This window comes from Rhipicephalus sanguineus, chromosome 7 (assembly GCF_013339695.2).
Source record: "Rhipicephalus sanguineus isolate Rsan-2018 chromosome 7, BIME_Rsan_1.4, whole genome shotgun sequence".
NCBI classification, from domain to species: domain Eukaryota; kingdom Metazoa; phylum Arthropoda; class Arachnida; order Ixodida; family Ixodidae; genus Rhipicephalus; species Rhipicephalus sanguineus.
In genome coordinates this window covers 134,429,115-134,444,749 of record NC_051182.1, presented here as the reverse complement: position 1 = coordinate 134,444,749, position 15,635 = coordinate 134,429,115, and the positions used below count along the sequence as shown (strand labels likewise).

The 15,635-nt window shown below is 50.5% G+C and overlaps 3 protein-coding genes across 3 annotated transcripts in view; 2 read left to right on the top strand and 1 right to left on the bottom strand.

Annotated features, from left to right (window-relative positions):
- LOC119399996 (SUMO-conjugating enzyme UBC9) overlaps positions 1-15,635 on the top strand; it is a 562,334-nt gene that overhangs the window by 65,738 nt on the left and 480,961 nt on the right. The gene's annotated exons all lie outside the window — the stretch shown is intronic.
- The window catches only part of LOC119400015 (uncharacterized), a 78,267-nt gene that overhangs the window by 45,044 nt on the left and 17,588 nt on the right, over positions 1-15,635 (bottom strand). The window lies entirely within an intron of this gene.
- LOC119400013 (uncharacterized) lies at positions 2,762-15,276 on the top strand. Its single transcript, XM_037666923.2, has 9 exons — positions 2,762-3,075; positions 4,470-4,553; positions 7,646-7,734; positions 8,501-8,680; positions 9,138-9,275; positions 10,287-10,342; positions 11,400-11,536; positions 13,967-14,094; positions 14,574-15,276. Exons 1-9 carry the CDS (start codon positions 2,949-2,951, stop codon positions 14,748-14,750), a joined length of 1,116 nt encoding a protein of 371 aa, XP_037522851.1. The 5' UTR covers positions 2,762-2,948; the 3' UTR covers positions 14,751-15,276.

Below are 15,635 nucleotides of genomic sequence, written 5' to 3'. Positions count from 1 at the left end.
TTGCCAATATATCTTGTGAATAGCGACTTGTAAAAGCGACTCGTCACTCACGTAACTCACGTAACAATATTTCTGTTTCAATGTCGTAGATAGAGGTCGCGCACGTCTTCGTTTAAAATTACTTGCCTTTATCTGAAAGTTTATTGTGCCTATTTTTGCCTGCTTATTTTTGGCGCCTAAAACGAGCTTTTTTAATGCCTAAAAATCCGGCCTCTAGTGATTAGACACAAATGGCATTAAACCTCCTCATTAAGTCCGTTTAATGGACCGTGTACATCAATGTGGTGTAACCGAACGGCCACGGTGGTCTAGTGGTTATGGTGCTCGACTGCTGACCAGAAGGTGGCGGGATCGAATCCCGGCCGTGTTGGCCGCATTTCGATGGAGTCGAAATGCTAAAGGTCCGTGAGCTTAGATTTAGGAGCACGTTAAAGAACCCCAGGTGGTCGAAATTTCCGGAGGCTTCCACCACGGCGTCTCTCATAATCATATCGTACGTGGTTTTGGGACCTATAGATACCCAACAATTATTACATGATGTGGTGTAACCACAACTTTGGTCTATTTTGCAGCTCTGCTAGGCCCTGTAGAAGGAGTTGGAGTGACGTGTCGGAGGTCCTGTGCGAAGCCGCCGAAAGGAGACTGCAAAATGCTTACTGAGGCACAGCGCAAGATCACCACTAGAGTACATTACTTCCCCGGGGCTGGCAGCAGGTGTTACGCGTATCCACAGCGCTTCTGCAAGGGGTACCATTACGAAAACCAGCACGACTGCGAGAGATGTTGCAAACACCGTTTTAAGTAAACGTTCGTTAATGCCTTAAAGGTCCGTACTTATTAAACGAAAGGAAATAAACAAACCACGCCATTTGAGTCCCATACCTGCCAACACTCCTGACTTGCCCGGGAGGCTCCCGAATTTGGGCAAACCTCCGGCTGGTACAGGAGTGTCGATAAATCTCCCGAACAGCCTTAACTTAACCGCGAGAAGAAAATAACATTAATGAAGGCTGGGGCGGCCACAAAATAAAAACTAACAGGGTACCTAATGCATTCGCCCAGTCGACTCGAAGGTGAAAACCATCTTCTTTTCCTTCTCAGTCAATAGGGAGTTTTCGAATAGGGGCCCCAAGAGCTTGGGGCCCCAAAGCCGTTTGCGTGTGCTCGCTTTGGTTCAAGCAGGAGCTAAGAGTTTTCGAATAGGGTCTGCGGCACTATGGACACTCCCCCTGTTCTAGGTCACTAAGTCTTCGACAAGAGCCGTCGCTTCAGTGGGTGCCGTCATGTTTGTGTGACGCAAAGCTTTTGCGGCAGGCTTTGGGGCTCCCGCTAAATTTGAGAAATAGCGTCCCCAACGCAAAACCCAAACTCTGCTTGGGTCTTGCGCATGCGCAGTGGCCTCGACGCTAGTTCTTTGAAGCCACAAAACGTTTGGGGCCCCTATTCGAAAACTTCCTAATGTGATGATCCTCCATCACCCCCTAAAGCCTTCTGCACCTAACGAGGGAAATCTGGCGCTAGTGTTCACGGGAGCTGCGACACATGGCGCTTCAAGCAGCATGGGAGCGATGACCATTACATGGACTTGTCTAAACTTCGTTCTTTTAGTTCGGTGATCCTGCAGCCGCTTTGTCGCAAGACGAAGTTCAGCAAACGTTCAGCAGTTTCACTTCACCACCTTCGGCTCACGAAGTTCACAACGATGCATTTTTTTATCCGAAACGAAGCCAAGACACAACAATAAAAAAAGCCACAGGTGCGTTCGAAGCCTCAAGCACGAAGTTTAGGCAAATCTATGTACCACGCATCCCATCATTCCCATGGTGGCTGAACGATCGCAGCACCAAAGTTCTATGTAGTAAGTACTGTAGGAAACTATGCGCGAGCCGTCATGTCGAATCAGGGGCGTAGGCAGAAATTTTTCTAGGGGGTGGGGGGGAATTCCATTTCTGTGTTTGTTCGTGTGTGTGTGTGTGTGTGTGTGTGTGTGTGTGTGTGTGTGTGTGTGTGTGTGTGTGTGTGTGTGTGTGTGTGTGTGTGTGTGTGTACAGGAAAATTTAAAAATTAGGGGGGGGGGGGATGTTTCAACCTCCAAGACCCCCTCGCCTTCCTGGATACGCTGAATTCAGATGAAAGGCAACATTGAACGGGCAGCGTACTGCCAACGTTTTTAGATTCGGTTGCGTAATGCGCAAGCACGAAGGATGGAAGAAGAAAAAGAGACCGCAAATAGCACACACGCAGGGGCGTAGCCAAGGGGGGGGGGGGTTGGGGGTTCAACCCCCCCCCCCCCCCGAAATGTTTCAGTTTTGCTTGCGTATATAGGCACGCACACATACAAACGCACGCACGAACATACATAAAGTATGGTTGAACCCTCCCCGAAAAAAATTTCTGGCTACGCCCCTGCACACACGGGCGGCGCATGTGTTGTGTATGTCTATATATTGGCTAAACAGTTGAAATAAACAAAGAAATAAACAAAGAAATAAACAGTTGCAAGTCTGCGCTCTTTCCTGGCTCTCTTTCTTCTTCCATCCTTCATGCCTGCGCAATACGCTACCCGTTAAATGATATGAACCAACTAGCCTACAAAAAGGTCTTATTGCAAGAAAGGCAACACATTGAACACTGGCACAGATGCGAAGTCGAGGGTAGGCGTTCGAATTTCCCGCGCTAGTTCATGTGACGCCACGCGGCGATGGAAGTCCGAAACACAAACGCTTCCGAGACTGCCGGCGCGTTTGGGGTCCGTTGATTGCGCCGTGTCGGCAGAGCGTCTGTCCGGCCCGCCGTTCGCAAACAAGCGTGCTCGCGTTACTACAGTTGCTTTTGCGTTTGCACACGCGCCCTTTGCTGATCACGCCACCGCAGTGACAGCAGTGACAGTTCGCAAACGGTGCACGCCAAGAGAACCTTGCAGCGGACGTTTAATTGAAACGCAGAGGATGGACAACCCTCGCGTTGTGGACCTGCGCTCAGATACGCTGACCAAGCCGACCCCCGAGATGCGACAGGCCATGAGGGACGCCGAAGTCGGCGACGACGTCTTCAAAGAGGACCCCACCGTCAATGGTACGCATTTTACTTTCGAACAACCTTGCATGCGATACACTAATACTGTTTCTTGTCGCGGATGGGAGAGATTTCGTGAGAGAAGGCGGGGCGTTCAAACACGGGCATAAGAGAGAAATCAAGACAACTCAAACACCGACTATCAACTGAAAAGAGCGTACGAGAAAGATTTCAGCAGCTTCTAACCCGCATGAGCTCGCATAGTCCGAGGAGCGAGAGCGTACAGGCGTACAGGAGCAGCAGACGGCAACGTTTACGGAAAAGAGAGAGAGAGAGAGATCGCGTGAGCTCTTCATACTCGCGCGCATGCGCGGTTATCGCTTACTACACAGCGCCACAGCGCCACCTGCTCGTTCTGCTAGGAAAAGCGAATCATGCAAATACTTTATCAGTGAGAATAGTCAATATTTTTGTGTCACAAAGAACGACGCCTGTGCCTTCAGCCGCAGGCGGAGTCCGAAAAATCGACGTCGATGGTGCATTTTCCGGCTTCCACATATTTAACGCCGCATGCAGCAATGGCCTCAAAGATCTGCGTTTCTCTTTGTCCCATGATTACAGGAGTAGGCCGGAAGTAACTGTTTATCAGCGTTAGCTAAAAGCTTGCTACATGTTGAACACTACCTCTTCCGAAGTGCGTTGTGCGTACGCCGTTTTACGTAAAGGGGCTTTAGTTTTACGTGTTTCGTCTACCGATTCGTCGCCGCATGGTCACGTGCTTAGAATCGAGTGTTCCCGCGGGTTATTCAAAGGCGAACTCACTCAGACATCGTTAGACTCTTCCAAACGATGAGAAGTGATCAAACTGGATTGTCATTTGTAAAGCACCTGAGTTGTTTCATTTAGGGGCTTCACTAACTTGCATTTTCTAGGAAAATAAGTTGGTACTTTTTTTAGTGGGATATATGTCTTTAGGGCAGGTACCTACTTGGCCACGAACGACTTTTGAAAACGCAATCACACGTAATCACAATCTTCCACACATAAAATAGAGAGCTTTAGTGACGGGGCTCCCAAGCGGCTTGCGTACGCAAGCTATTGCGTGCTATTGTACTCTCCTTGGGTGCGTCTAAAGAGCAGATTTCCTTCCTTCGAATACGGATACAAAGTTTATGAAAAGCGTCCTGCGAAGTGCAAAAAAAAAACAAAAGAAAACGTTTCTCTGTCTCACATTCTCCAGTTGCGTAGCCAGGGGGGGGAAGGGAAGGGGCACACCAGGCCCGTGCCCCCCCCCCCTTCCCCCGAAATTTTTTGTCTGCCATGTGTTATCACGAAATGACACTCGACCACACTTACCTGCCCAGACCCCACGTCAGACCCCCCCCCCCCCCCCCACCCCGAAAAAAATTTGTTCCAACGCCACTGCCATTCTCCTTTCTTTGTTGTCCTTGCAGAGCTCGAACGTGTGGTGGCCGAGTTGCTGGGAAAGGAGGCCGCCCTGTTCGTGCCCACGGGAACCATGGGAAATTTGGCCTCGGGTAAGGGAGACAGCGAACGAACGTCCACTCTACCGCGATCTCCCTCCATCTTTCTTTGCGGGTTGTGGGATCGAGTCCTGGTGCAACCAGGCACCGACATCCTTTTCTAAGGGGAAGAGAGGTACCCCGGACTGGCACTCGATGTTATGGGTCCAACTACGATCTTTGCAGAGTGCCGACCCTTCTTAAAGGGACACTAAAGGCAAATATTAAGTCGACGTTGATTGCTGAAATAGCGGTCCAGAAACCTCGTAGCGCTGCTTTTGTGCCAAGGAAGTGCTTATTTTGAAATAAAATCACGTTTTTAGTGGTCCGCATCGCGTTAGCGCGCTTCAAATCTCCCGCCTGAAAATACGACCCTCATACGTCACTGCTGCCGTGCCCAACGTTGCCCGCTTTTACTGCGCGGCCGCCGACACTAGTAGCAGCCGAGCGGAAGTAGCGGGACCCACAGTAGCAACAACGGCGCTGCGGCAAAGACTTGCTCGGATGGGCACATTGAAAGCCGTCACCAAGTTGCGGTTGGTCTCGTAATCCTCAGTACGAAAGTGCAGCGAGCACACACGCAGACTGTTTAGCACACTGGCGCAATGGCATGACACTAAGCCACTTCGAGCGTAAGGATTCATTCCGCGGCACCCAGTGAAAAGACACACCGGTTTCCTTGCTGCAGCACTGGCGTTGTGCACCATTCGGGCATCCGGCAATATCACACGCATGCGGCATTTTGTCGAACTTTCTGTCAGAGCGACTTTCACGAGCGCGCAAAACACGCACGGCAGTACGCGATCCCGAAACTACCACTGAGACGGGCGAGGCACAGTTCGGCGAAAACGGAACCTTTGAACCACGCGCGCCGTTCCCCATGGCAACGCCACGGAGGTTTTGTTTTCCATGAATCAAGCGGAAACGAACAAACAGCATTTTATTACGTCTTTTGATGCTCGGAATGTTCTTTTTTTACTGCTGCTAGTTTGATTACTAGTGATTTATTGTAGGCCGACTTCCCTACGTCATCGGGATCACTTCGAAAATGTCCCACTCGTGGCGCTCATCATGTGATACATTTAGCTTAATTTCTCGGTAAGTAGGGCACTGCTGTTGATAATATTGCCGTTTTAGAAGTTGTCATACATTGGGCTTTCACTCTGACATAAATTGTTATTTGCCTTTAGTGTCCCTTTAAGCTTGGCGAAACCCCGGGGTACAATCTCGGACGGTTATGCGCCACTGAAAGTGAATATGTGCCAAGCAGCTCCTAGTATAGCATAGCCATGCGTAGTATAGTAGGGTGAGGGAAGGAAAGTGAGGATGAGGAGGAACAAAAGGAGGAGGGCAAAGGGTAAAGCATAGCATAGCAATGTATAGTACGGTATAGCAACGGGGTTGGAAAGCGAAGTCAGGGTGAGGAGTGATGTGACTAAGGAGGAGGAGGAGAGAAATTCATAGCATAGCCTTGTACAGCGTAGTTTAGCAAGGGGTGGGAAGGGGACGTAAGGGTGAGGAGTGGTGTGAGGGTTAGAAGGAGGGAGAAGGAGCATAGCCTTGTATAGTATAGTTTAGCAAGGGGTGGGAAGGGGACGTAAGGGTGAGGAGGAGAGGAGAGTGGAGCATATCAAAGCCATGCATAGTATGTGAGAGCAAGGGAGTGAGAAAGGGAAGTGAGTGTCAGGAGGAGTGACGTTAGGGCGATGAGGAGGGATAGGAGGAGGGGAGGGTAAAGCGTAGCACTGTATTGTATAGTACAACAAGGAGCGGCAAAGAGAAGTGAAGGTGAGAAGGAAGGAAATGAGGAGGAGGAGAAGGCCACCAGCTCCGCTGCTTCTCAGTCTTCGAACCACTAGTTCGTATCTGCCCCAATTTTTTTTAAAATGTTTATAATTGATGTGCTACAACTAGACGAAAATTTAAAAAAAAAAGTAAGTGTAAGAGTTCGTCTGAAGTGTGATGTATGAAGCCTACGTACTTTCTCGCGTAATACCAGCACTGACTAATTTTGCCTAATGCCTGGCTAGTGGGTTAATATTGACCATACAGGTAAATCACGGTGATTAGAAGTGATTGCCTGTAATGCTAGAGCACTTCTCTCACGTTTGTCTGCCATGTCATCAGGCTATATCTGAGGTCATTCACTCGGGAATATAGAGAGATGCCGCATCACCGGCGACCTGAAGGAAGATGTAAGTACGCAAACACAATTTCCAACCTGGTGCGAGGAAATTTTATGCTGCAAGCTCATTTCAATTACCACGCATCTGATTCGTCGGGCAGGTGGGCGTCTGGTTGTGATCCTTAAAAGTTGTGGAATCACAAGTTATGAATATTTGACCGCGCTCTTAGCAAGTTATTGCACAGACCACAAAGCTGACCATAAAACACTCCGTGAAACACCGGTAAACGCTTCTTAAACGTTTTGTGGATCATTTCGCCTCTGTGCATAAGTTATCGTAAGGAAGCGACCGTAGCGCTGTAATGAACTGATGTTCACTGCCACATAATACCGTTGTAGCGATAAACGAGTTCATATCCGTAGGAATCGCTGTATGCTCTATTTTTTTTTTCGTGGTTTCCTGGTGCATCAGCACTTATTCGTCCACTCAGTTCGCTCTAATAATCAAACCGCAAATGTGTTTTGGAGCAAGTGGCGAAGCAGTAAGGGAGCAGTGACGTCACAGGCCACGTGAGGGGGGCAGAGTCTGCTCGGGAAAGGGGAGCGGGTGGTGGCCGCAAATGATTGGTACGAAAAGTACTAGTGCAACGCAGCATCGATATTTTTTGCTTTGCCAAGATATCGGCGTGGCGGCGGTCAATCGTGAAGTGACAGGGGCTATAGGTGCGAATTCTAACGCCATTACAGTTCGTAAGTCGTGAGGTGGGCAATAATTATTGGAGTTATACGTCCCAAAACCACGATAATGATTACGAGGGACGCCGTAGTGGAGGGCTCCGGAAATTTCGACCACCTGGGGTTCCTTAACGTGCACCTAAATCTGAGTACTTGGGCCTCTAACATTTAGCGTCCGGCATTCGATACCGCGACATTAAGTCGTACGGTATCGTAAGATGACAGGTGTTTGCTACGCGCTCCGCAGTGATGGCCCACTGCGACAGGAGGGGAGAAGAGGTCTTGGTGGGCGACGCCTCCCACATCTTCCTCTGCGAGCAGGGAGGGACGGCGCAGGTACGTGGTCTTTCCAAGAAGCGTATCGTGTACTTGATTCACGCGAGCCGCCATCTTGGGCTTTCACACGAATGATACTTTAATGTTTTAATTAAGTCGTGACGTCAGTAAAAGAGCTATGTAGATATAAGGAGATAGAAAATAGTAATTAAGGAAAAGAGAAAGGATGTAACGAGGTGACCATGAGATCACTAAGACGAAGGTGGCCAGATGGACGGACGGATGGATGGATTAAAGTCCTTAGCGCTGCCGAGCACCTCATTGGCTAGCGCTTGTTTTCGGCAGCCATGTTCTTCTTAACGCTTTTCCAGCACCTGGTGAAACGCGCCCCCGCTCACTAATAACGGAGGGTTGGCGGAAGGAGAAAGGCGCGTCGCTTAGCATATTGTCCGCTGAAAGATGCGTGCCTAATGTACTTAGACGTGCGTGGCTTTGTAAATCTTCCAAGTTAGGAAGAAAATGGCGGCAGACGCCGGCTGCGCGTGAGAGAGGGCCGGGAGAGCAGGCAGTTGTCGGTACTTAGGTAGAAGGGAAAAATCTAGGGACTTTAGGATGGATGGATGGTTCAGTACCTACACACGTGGAGAGGGGCACGGGAGATAACAGTGAGAGCAAGATAGGAAGACAATGATAAAAAGAGTGGGAGTTTAAACGGCGGGTGCCGGAGAAGGTGTCAAAGAAGAGATGGAGATGAATCGTTATTCACGTGCCTAGCGCATTGTACAGCTGCAGACGATGAACGAGCCACGCAATTTCCTCGGCGCAGGTGGCCTCGGTGCACAGCTGGGCCGTCCCGACGCAGAGCGACGGGCGGCTGCTCATCGAGGACCTCGAGTCACGCGTCAGGTACCGCAACATACCCTGCCCCAAGACTGCACTGCTGTGCCTCGAGAACACGCACAACTTCTGCGGGGGCACCGTCCTCTCCGTCGACTACGTGGAACAGGTGCAGTGAGGGACCAATCGTACATCATGTAGCAATACACTAAGCTGGTACTTTCTGACGTCACAATATACTCAAAGTGTGGACGCTGCACGATTGTGAGCAACCTCATAATACCAGATTCGTCGTTGTATGACGCCACTGAATTCGGGCAATATAAAATCAGTCAAAGCAGTGGATCACTAGAACAAGGCACGTCATCCAATCTTTTGCAAGCGAAGCTTGCGTTGCCTCAGGAGTATCGTTGGCGTTGTGGGTGTGACCGCAAAAAAAAAAAAAAAAAACGGCGCCCACGAGCGTAAACAAATGTCACCCTCGAAGGTGCGCCGGTCAGTGTGTATTTGTATGCGCCGTTTTCCAATAATTGATGCTCTCTCGATTGTGGGCTCCGAGATCGGAGGCTGATGCGCGCTAGCTGTCGATCTCGGAGGTATACTAACGATTCCCTCGCATACCGCAGGCTGCCCGGTTCGCCAAGCGCCACAACATACCGCTTCACATGGACGGTGCGAGGATCATGAACGCGGCAGCGTACCTGGGCCTGCCGCCGAAGGATCTCCTCAAGGATTGCGACTCTGTCATGATGTGCATTTCAAAGGTATAAGTAAGTTCTACGAGGACATGTGTCGCCATAAACGAGAATCTGGTTCCTCGGCGTATATATGGTTAAATCTGAACGCAACGACCACAGAGGACGTGTTCCCTTCGACATCCTGCAGCAGTGCACCGCCTCGGTGGTACAGTACGCTCAGCTGCTGACCCGAAGGTCGCAGGTTCGATCCCGGGCTCGGCGGTCGCATTTCAATGGAGGCGAAATGCTAAAGGCCCGCTTACTGTGCGATGTCAATGCACGTTAAAGAACATGAGATGGTCGAAATTTCCGGAGCCCTCAACTACGGCGTGCCTCATAATCATGTCGTGGTTTTGGCGCGTAAAACTCCAGATGGTATATTATTGCTTACTCTAAAACGCAATCAGCAACAACGTAAGTTACTGAGAACATCGAGTGATGTTTATACAAGCAAACGTAGTCAAGGTTTGCTTGTGGTCTACGGTAGTGACAGCTTGACCTGGGTCTGTCCCGTAGGCGTGCGCACAGGGGGAGGGGGGGGGGCTAATCACCTAAGAGGGGGACGCAAAATCTGCCCCGTACATTTACACTTCTAGTCACCTAAGACGGGGGGGGGGCAAAATCTGCCCCATACATTGACTTAGTAGGGTGGGGGGCGCTGCGATGAACCCCCCCCCCCTGATGGGGAACCCTGCGCACGCCTATGGTCTGTCACATGGCGACTGTGTTATAGCTGCAAGGTCACTACCTGCGTTTGCTTCTTGCACCAACGCACTAACTCTATAGCTGAAACAAATGTTAGCCTTCAACAGCTTTCTATGAACTGTTCGGATATTGAATACTTACAATGACAATTATACTCAGTGTTTTCTGCGCTATTTTATTCGAACGGTCGTAGAATATGAGCGTGTTTGAATGCAAGCTCGCAGGAGGTCGATTCTCGTGAAATATTGAAGCGGCGCATGGCTTACAACACTCATCGATTTAATTTCTCTCTGCAAAGGTAGAGCCGGTAACGGTTGCTTCTTGTTCCTCCAGGGACTTTCGTGCCCCATTGGGTCCCTGGTGGCCGGATCAAACGACTTCATCTACAAGTAAGCCGTGACAATGATGCACGAATAGCATTTATATATACCTTAGAAAATGCCCTTCTTCAGTGGTTGGGCCGCAAGGCTGCCCACGTTAAGAACAAATAAAATCTATTCATCTCGTTTCCGAACTTACTTACACATCTTTTATCTAACGCTGGCGTGACAGATACTCTCTAACGTGTTCTTAAAGGGGCAACGACACCCAATTTTCGATCATAATCCGTGTTACGTGCTGTAATCCTTGCGCGTTCACAAACAAGCTGGCGAAATTTTACCGCATTTGGTCGAGTACTTAATTTCAAATTGAATATAGTACTTATAAAGAGGCGAGCGACCTGAGAGTCGTGCAACACTGGCGCACTCGCGAGCCGTGGCGTAACAAGCTCCTTGTTGTGCGAGTTTCTGCATTCCGGTGAAGCAGGCCCGTAGCCAGGGGGCCATCAAATTTTTATGATACACGGTGTTTTACCGAAAATAAATAATGCAAATAGGCGTTTTTCTCAAATAGTCAAGGCTTTCAGCAAGTGTCCCCCCCCCCCCCCAAAAAAAAAAAAAAAAATCCTGGCTATGGGCCTGCGGTGAACAATTTTGTTCCCTGGTCAGACGCGCGTGCAATCGGGCCACTTTCAGCTTTCTTCGGCTCGATATTGAAATTGAACGATTCGCAGCGGCTGAAACTTTGGTAGAAGACGACGGCTCTACTACATGCAGCACATGACGTCACACACGTCATGGTAAAATGGCGGTCGCCGGCGGTGGGCGGGGTTTACAGCCGGCGACTTATATGTCTTATTTTGTGCTGGAAGACTCTTGTACAGTGCATTTTTTGTACATCTATAGGTACAATAGACCCTCTACTTGTATTTTTCGCTGAAAACCGCAAATTGTTGGGCGACCGTGTCGTGGCCCCTTTAAGGTTATCGTGCCACGAAAGTACCAGGCGCGCTGTTCTAACGAGAGGAAACACCCCCGAAGATATATGTTATAATGATTACCATTTATAGACAAGGTCAGCAGAGAGCGATTATGGTTAATGATTGGGTGTGCGTGGCGTGCGCAGGGTGTCGAGAGCTCGCAAGTGCCTCGGCGGAGGCATGCGCCAGGCGGGCATCGTGGCAGCGGCGGGACTCGTCGCGCTCAAGACCATGGTGCCCAGAGTGCACGAAGACCACGACAACGCGCAGCGACTCGCCAGAGGTACGATAGTGGAGGCAGCACAGACATTGTGGGTCGAACCCTCGGAATTTTCCTCGGCCAATGAATGCTCGCAAGACTTTCGGGGGTGGCGCCAGTAGGTGGGTACGGAAGGTGGGGGGGGGGGGGGCAGCTGCTCCCAGAATTCTCGCCTGCCCGCCTTTGCCCCCCCCCCCCCCCAAGATCAAATATAATCATAGCGCAATGCTCACAAGTTCCCCGACTTTCTGCCCCCATCGAAGGCACTCACTTGTCGTGGCTGCCTCCGCCCCCCCCCCCCCCCACAGCCAAAAAATCCTGGCAACGCCATGTACTTCAATTGTGCCAGTTACGATCGCTAAAACCCCAGAAATTATTTCAGACGTGAAGGAATCAAAGAACTATAGAAGGCAGCCAAATGAATCGAACAGACAATTAGGCCAGGGAATGCATTAACTGTTGTCTTTGACTATAGTGCAGAGCTTATGATGTAAATTCAATTGAATTGAAGTGGACGAAGAATAACCCTTCCCGCCGCTGGGATTTGAACCAAGAACCTTCGAATCACGCGTCCGACACTCTTCCGATTGAGCTACGACGGAAGGCGCTTCGCTGTCCACTTCCTTGCGTATTTCTGGACGTGTAATCCCTGTGAGTGCCGCCGGTTCAAGTTGTGGGTTCAGATCCCACCGACGGAAAGGGTTTTCGCCCACTTCAATTAATTTAAACTTACGTCACAGCTAGTACACTGCAGTTAAAGATAACACTGAATGTCATCTAAGCTTTCCCTGGTTTAAATGTCTCTTTCATTAATTTTGTTTTGTCTAATATAGAAACGATTCCCTTGGAAAAATTGTCCTTATTTCGTTCATTTATAGAAAGACAGCATTACGCAAGACGATCGCATGACTTGGACCAATACATGAAGGTCACGTCAGGGCTCGCGGTAGGTTTTAGTGCTCCGTGCACCGCAGAACGCCGTGCCTTGCAGGTCACGTCTCTGTTTGCGACGCTGCGAGGTCAAAATGATAGACGTTCGATTGCCCCACGGAGTGGTCAGATATTTCGCGTGAGCGCACTTTCCCTCATTTCTATCAGCGGGAATCCGTGTTACGAAGTGCATGTGACTAATGAGCATAAGTTTCAAAGGGTCCCAAACCACACAGAGGTCGAAATTTACTTGCGGTGTTGCAGTTGTGCACGAGTCTTCAACAAACGCGCAGCCGCGAGAATTTTTCGAAACGGAGCCGTAATGGCGGAGTTACACGCCTTTGGTGATCCAGAAGCGGCCCTCGCTCGTTTCGCTCTTTCCTTCGCTAAGCTGCGTTCATCGGCCCGCCTCTGCTCATGGCCGGGTACTCCTCCTCGCCGTGCAAAGGCGGAAGAGCGGCGAGCGTGCGTACCTGCCAGCAGAAAAACAGGTCCTTTTTGCGGATGACATGCCCAGACGTGAATGCTGACGTCACCGCCAACACTGGGGATTACCGAAAGGCCCGGAGAAGAGAACGGATCGTTCCTGGGAAATTGTGGCGCGCCCGCGGCTCGTAGCGCTGCCGCGTTTGGCATCGTTCATCGTGACGGCATTCTGAACTCGATGCGCGCGTTTACTTGAAATGTTAAAAGGTGGCTTAGGGGCCCTTTAAAGGTCCCCTAAACCACCTCCGATATCTTTTTCAAATATTTAAAGTAAACACGCGCATCGTGTTCAGAATACCGTCACGATGAACGATGCCAAATGCGGCAGCGCTACGAGCCGCGGGCACGCCACAATTTCCCAGGAACGATCCTTACTCCTCTCCGGGTTTTTCCGGCTTCCCCGGTGATTTGTGCGACTTGAACGTGTTGCATCTGCGACGTTATAGACAATAAATGCTGTGGCCTACGACTTCCGGTTAGCCTGCAAGCAGCTGCCCGCGCTCGAGCGGGTGGTGCTCTGGCGCGGCGTGTTACCGTACGGGTTCATCATGTTGGCGCTTCTTTGAAGGCGTGCGCGCAACACAGGGTCCATACCGGCACGATTCGTAGGAGCACGGGCCGGCAGGGCAACAACAGCAGTCAGTCGAGAAGCGCGCAGCTGACGGAGTCGCGGCTACCGGACGCTGTTTCTAAGAGCGCGTCGGCGATGACGTACATCACGTGAGACTGGGAGGGGCACGCGGCCACACTAACTCGGCGAGGAGGGCAAAGCGGCTTTTGGAGAGGAGACCAGCCGACGAACTGAGGGAAGCGAAGGGAAGAGCGAAACGAGCGATCGCCGCGCTTCGACCATCAAACGCGTTTGACTCCGCTATTACGGCACCGTTTTCGAAAAAATTCTTACTGCTATACGTGTTCGTTGTATACTCGTGCACAACTGCCACACCACAACTGCATTATTACGACCTCTAGGTGGTTTAGGGGCCCTTTAACTAAGGACAGTATGATAAGGCCATCGTGTGATCGAATCCTTCGCAGGCGTCAGCCTCCGGGGTAACCCGTACATCAGCCAAGACCTGGCGACGGTGCAGACCAACATGGTCGTCTACGAGTTCCGAGACACGACCAGGCTGTCTCCCCTCACGTTCTGCGAGCGCCTCAACAAGGTTTGTAGTACGGGTAGTGCGGCTTAGTGAGATATTTCTTTGGGCACGCTGTTTCGTACTTGAAAACGAAAAAAAAAAGAGGCGGTAGAGAAACGGGACAAAACGAGCGACACAGGACTGGTGAGGGCTAGTCCTGTGTCTCGTTTTTGCCATTACTCCCGTGTCTTCCGGTTCTTTTTGGCATAGCGCGTGAACACCTCCCAACAGCCTGTGCGCGACGGTCGCCATGGAAACGCAGACCGCATAGAACGTTCCACAGATGATGTTGCGCGGTGCCTGCTGTAAATAAAGCCTGAAAGCGAGAGAAAAAAAAAGCGCTAGAGAAACACGACGAAACAAGAGACACAGGACTGGTGAGAGACACGGGAGTGGTGGTGATATAGACAGAGGACTGGTGAGCGCCAGTCATATATGTCTCGTTTTTGCCCACTTTCCCAATAGAAAAAGGGTTCCTAATCCTTTTTTCACCCTCCTTTTAGGTGACGCAGAGGGAGTACGACGACCTCCAGCAGGCCGTCACGGTCAAGATGATTCCCATCGGGCTGACCAAGGCGCGAGCCGTTCTTTACAACGGAGTCAACTCGGACGACGTCGACGCCGCGCTGGTCAAGATACGTTACGTCATCGAAGAACTCTGTCGCTCCGCCGAAGCCTAGGCGTTAACGACTACGACAAGCACGCGAGCGTCCCGTGACCTTTCGCGCGCATGCGCACGGCTGACGGTGCACCGCAGTACCTAATAATGTTGAGCAGCACGAAACAACACGTCATGGTTCGCGGCGCTATGTCACGTACCATAAAAGCATTTAGCACAATTCGTTGCCTTTTTATATCTATCGCAGTAAACCGCTTGTAAAAGTCTTGCGAACATTTAGTTTCAATTGACTTCAATGCTTTGTTATTCTGCGAAAGGAAGAAGCAGTCACACGCACGCTCGCACGCAAAAAGCATTTGGAGTTACCTTGGTGTCAATCGCCCAAACAATACCGGATTCTACGGTTGTGACGATTGTAGTGAAAAAGAGTGGCCTCAGTGGCATTGCTCTGCGCCTCAGCGGCATTGCCATCGGCATGAGCTCGTGGCTTCTGCGCTTGGCCGAACGCTGCTGACCGCTGCCCGTTCTGCCGCATTCCCTGCTTAGACACTAGCAATGTTCTTTACTTCGGCCTAGAGTAGGCTTAAGCCTTGCTGCTGAAATTTAGGCAATAAGGAATTCTTTTTACACCAACTGTACGATATAGTTAGTCACGGCAGGTGTAGCGGCCTTCTTTATTTCTGCGCCGACTATTGTGGTAGCGCTTTCGAACTACGGTACACGCTCCCTCACAACACACACACACTTTCCCTTTGAAACCGCAGGACGTTGCAACCCTAGAGCGTAACCAATGGGAATCTCCAGGCATAATACACAATAAAGACGTTACCAAGGAAGTTTGTTCGCTGCCGCTGCTTGCAGTGACGTAGCCGCGAGCGGTCGGTAAACATTTCCGCTATTCGCGCACTCCGCAAGGAGTGCGCGAATAATAGAAAATTTCGGATAC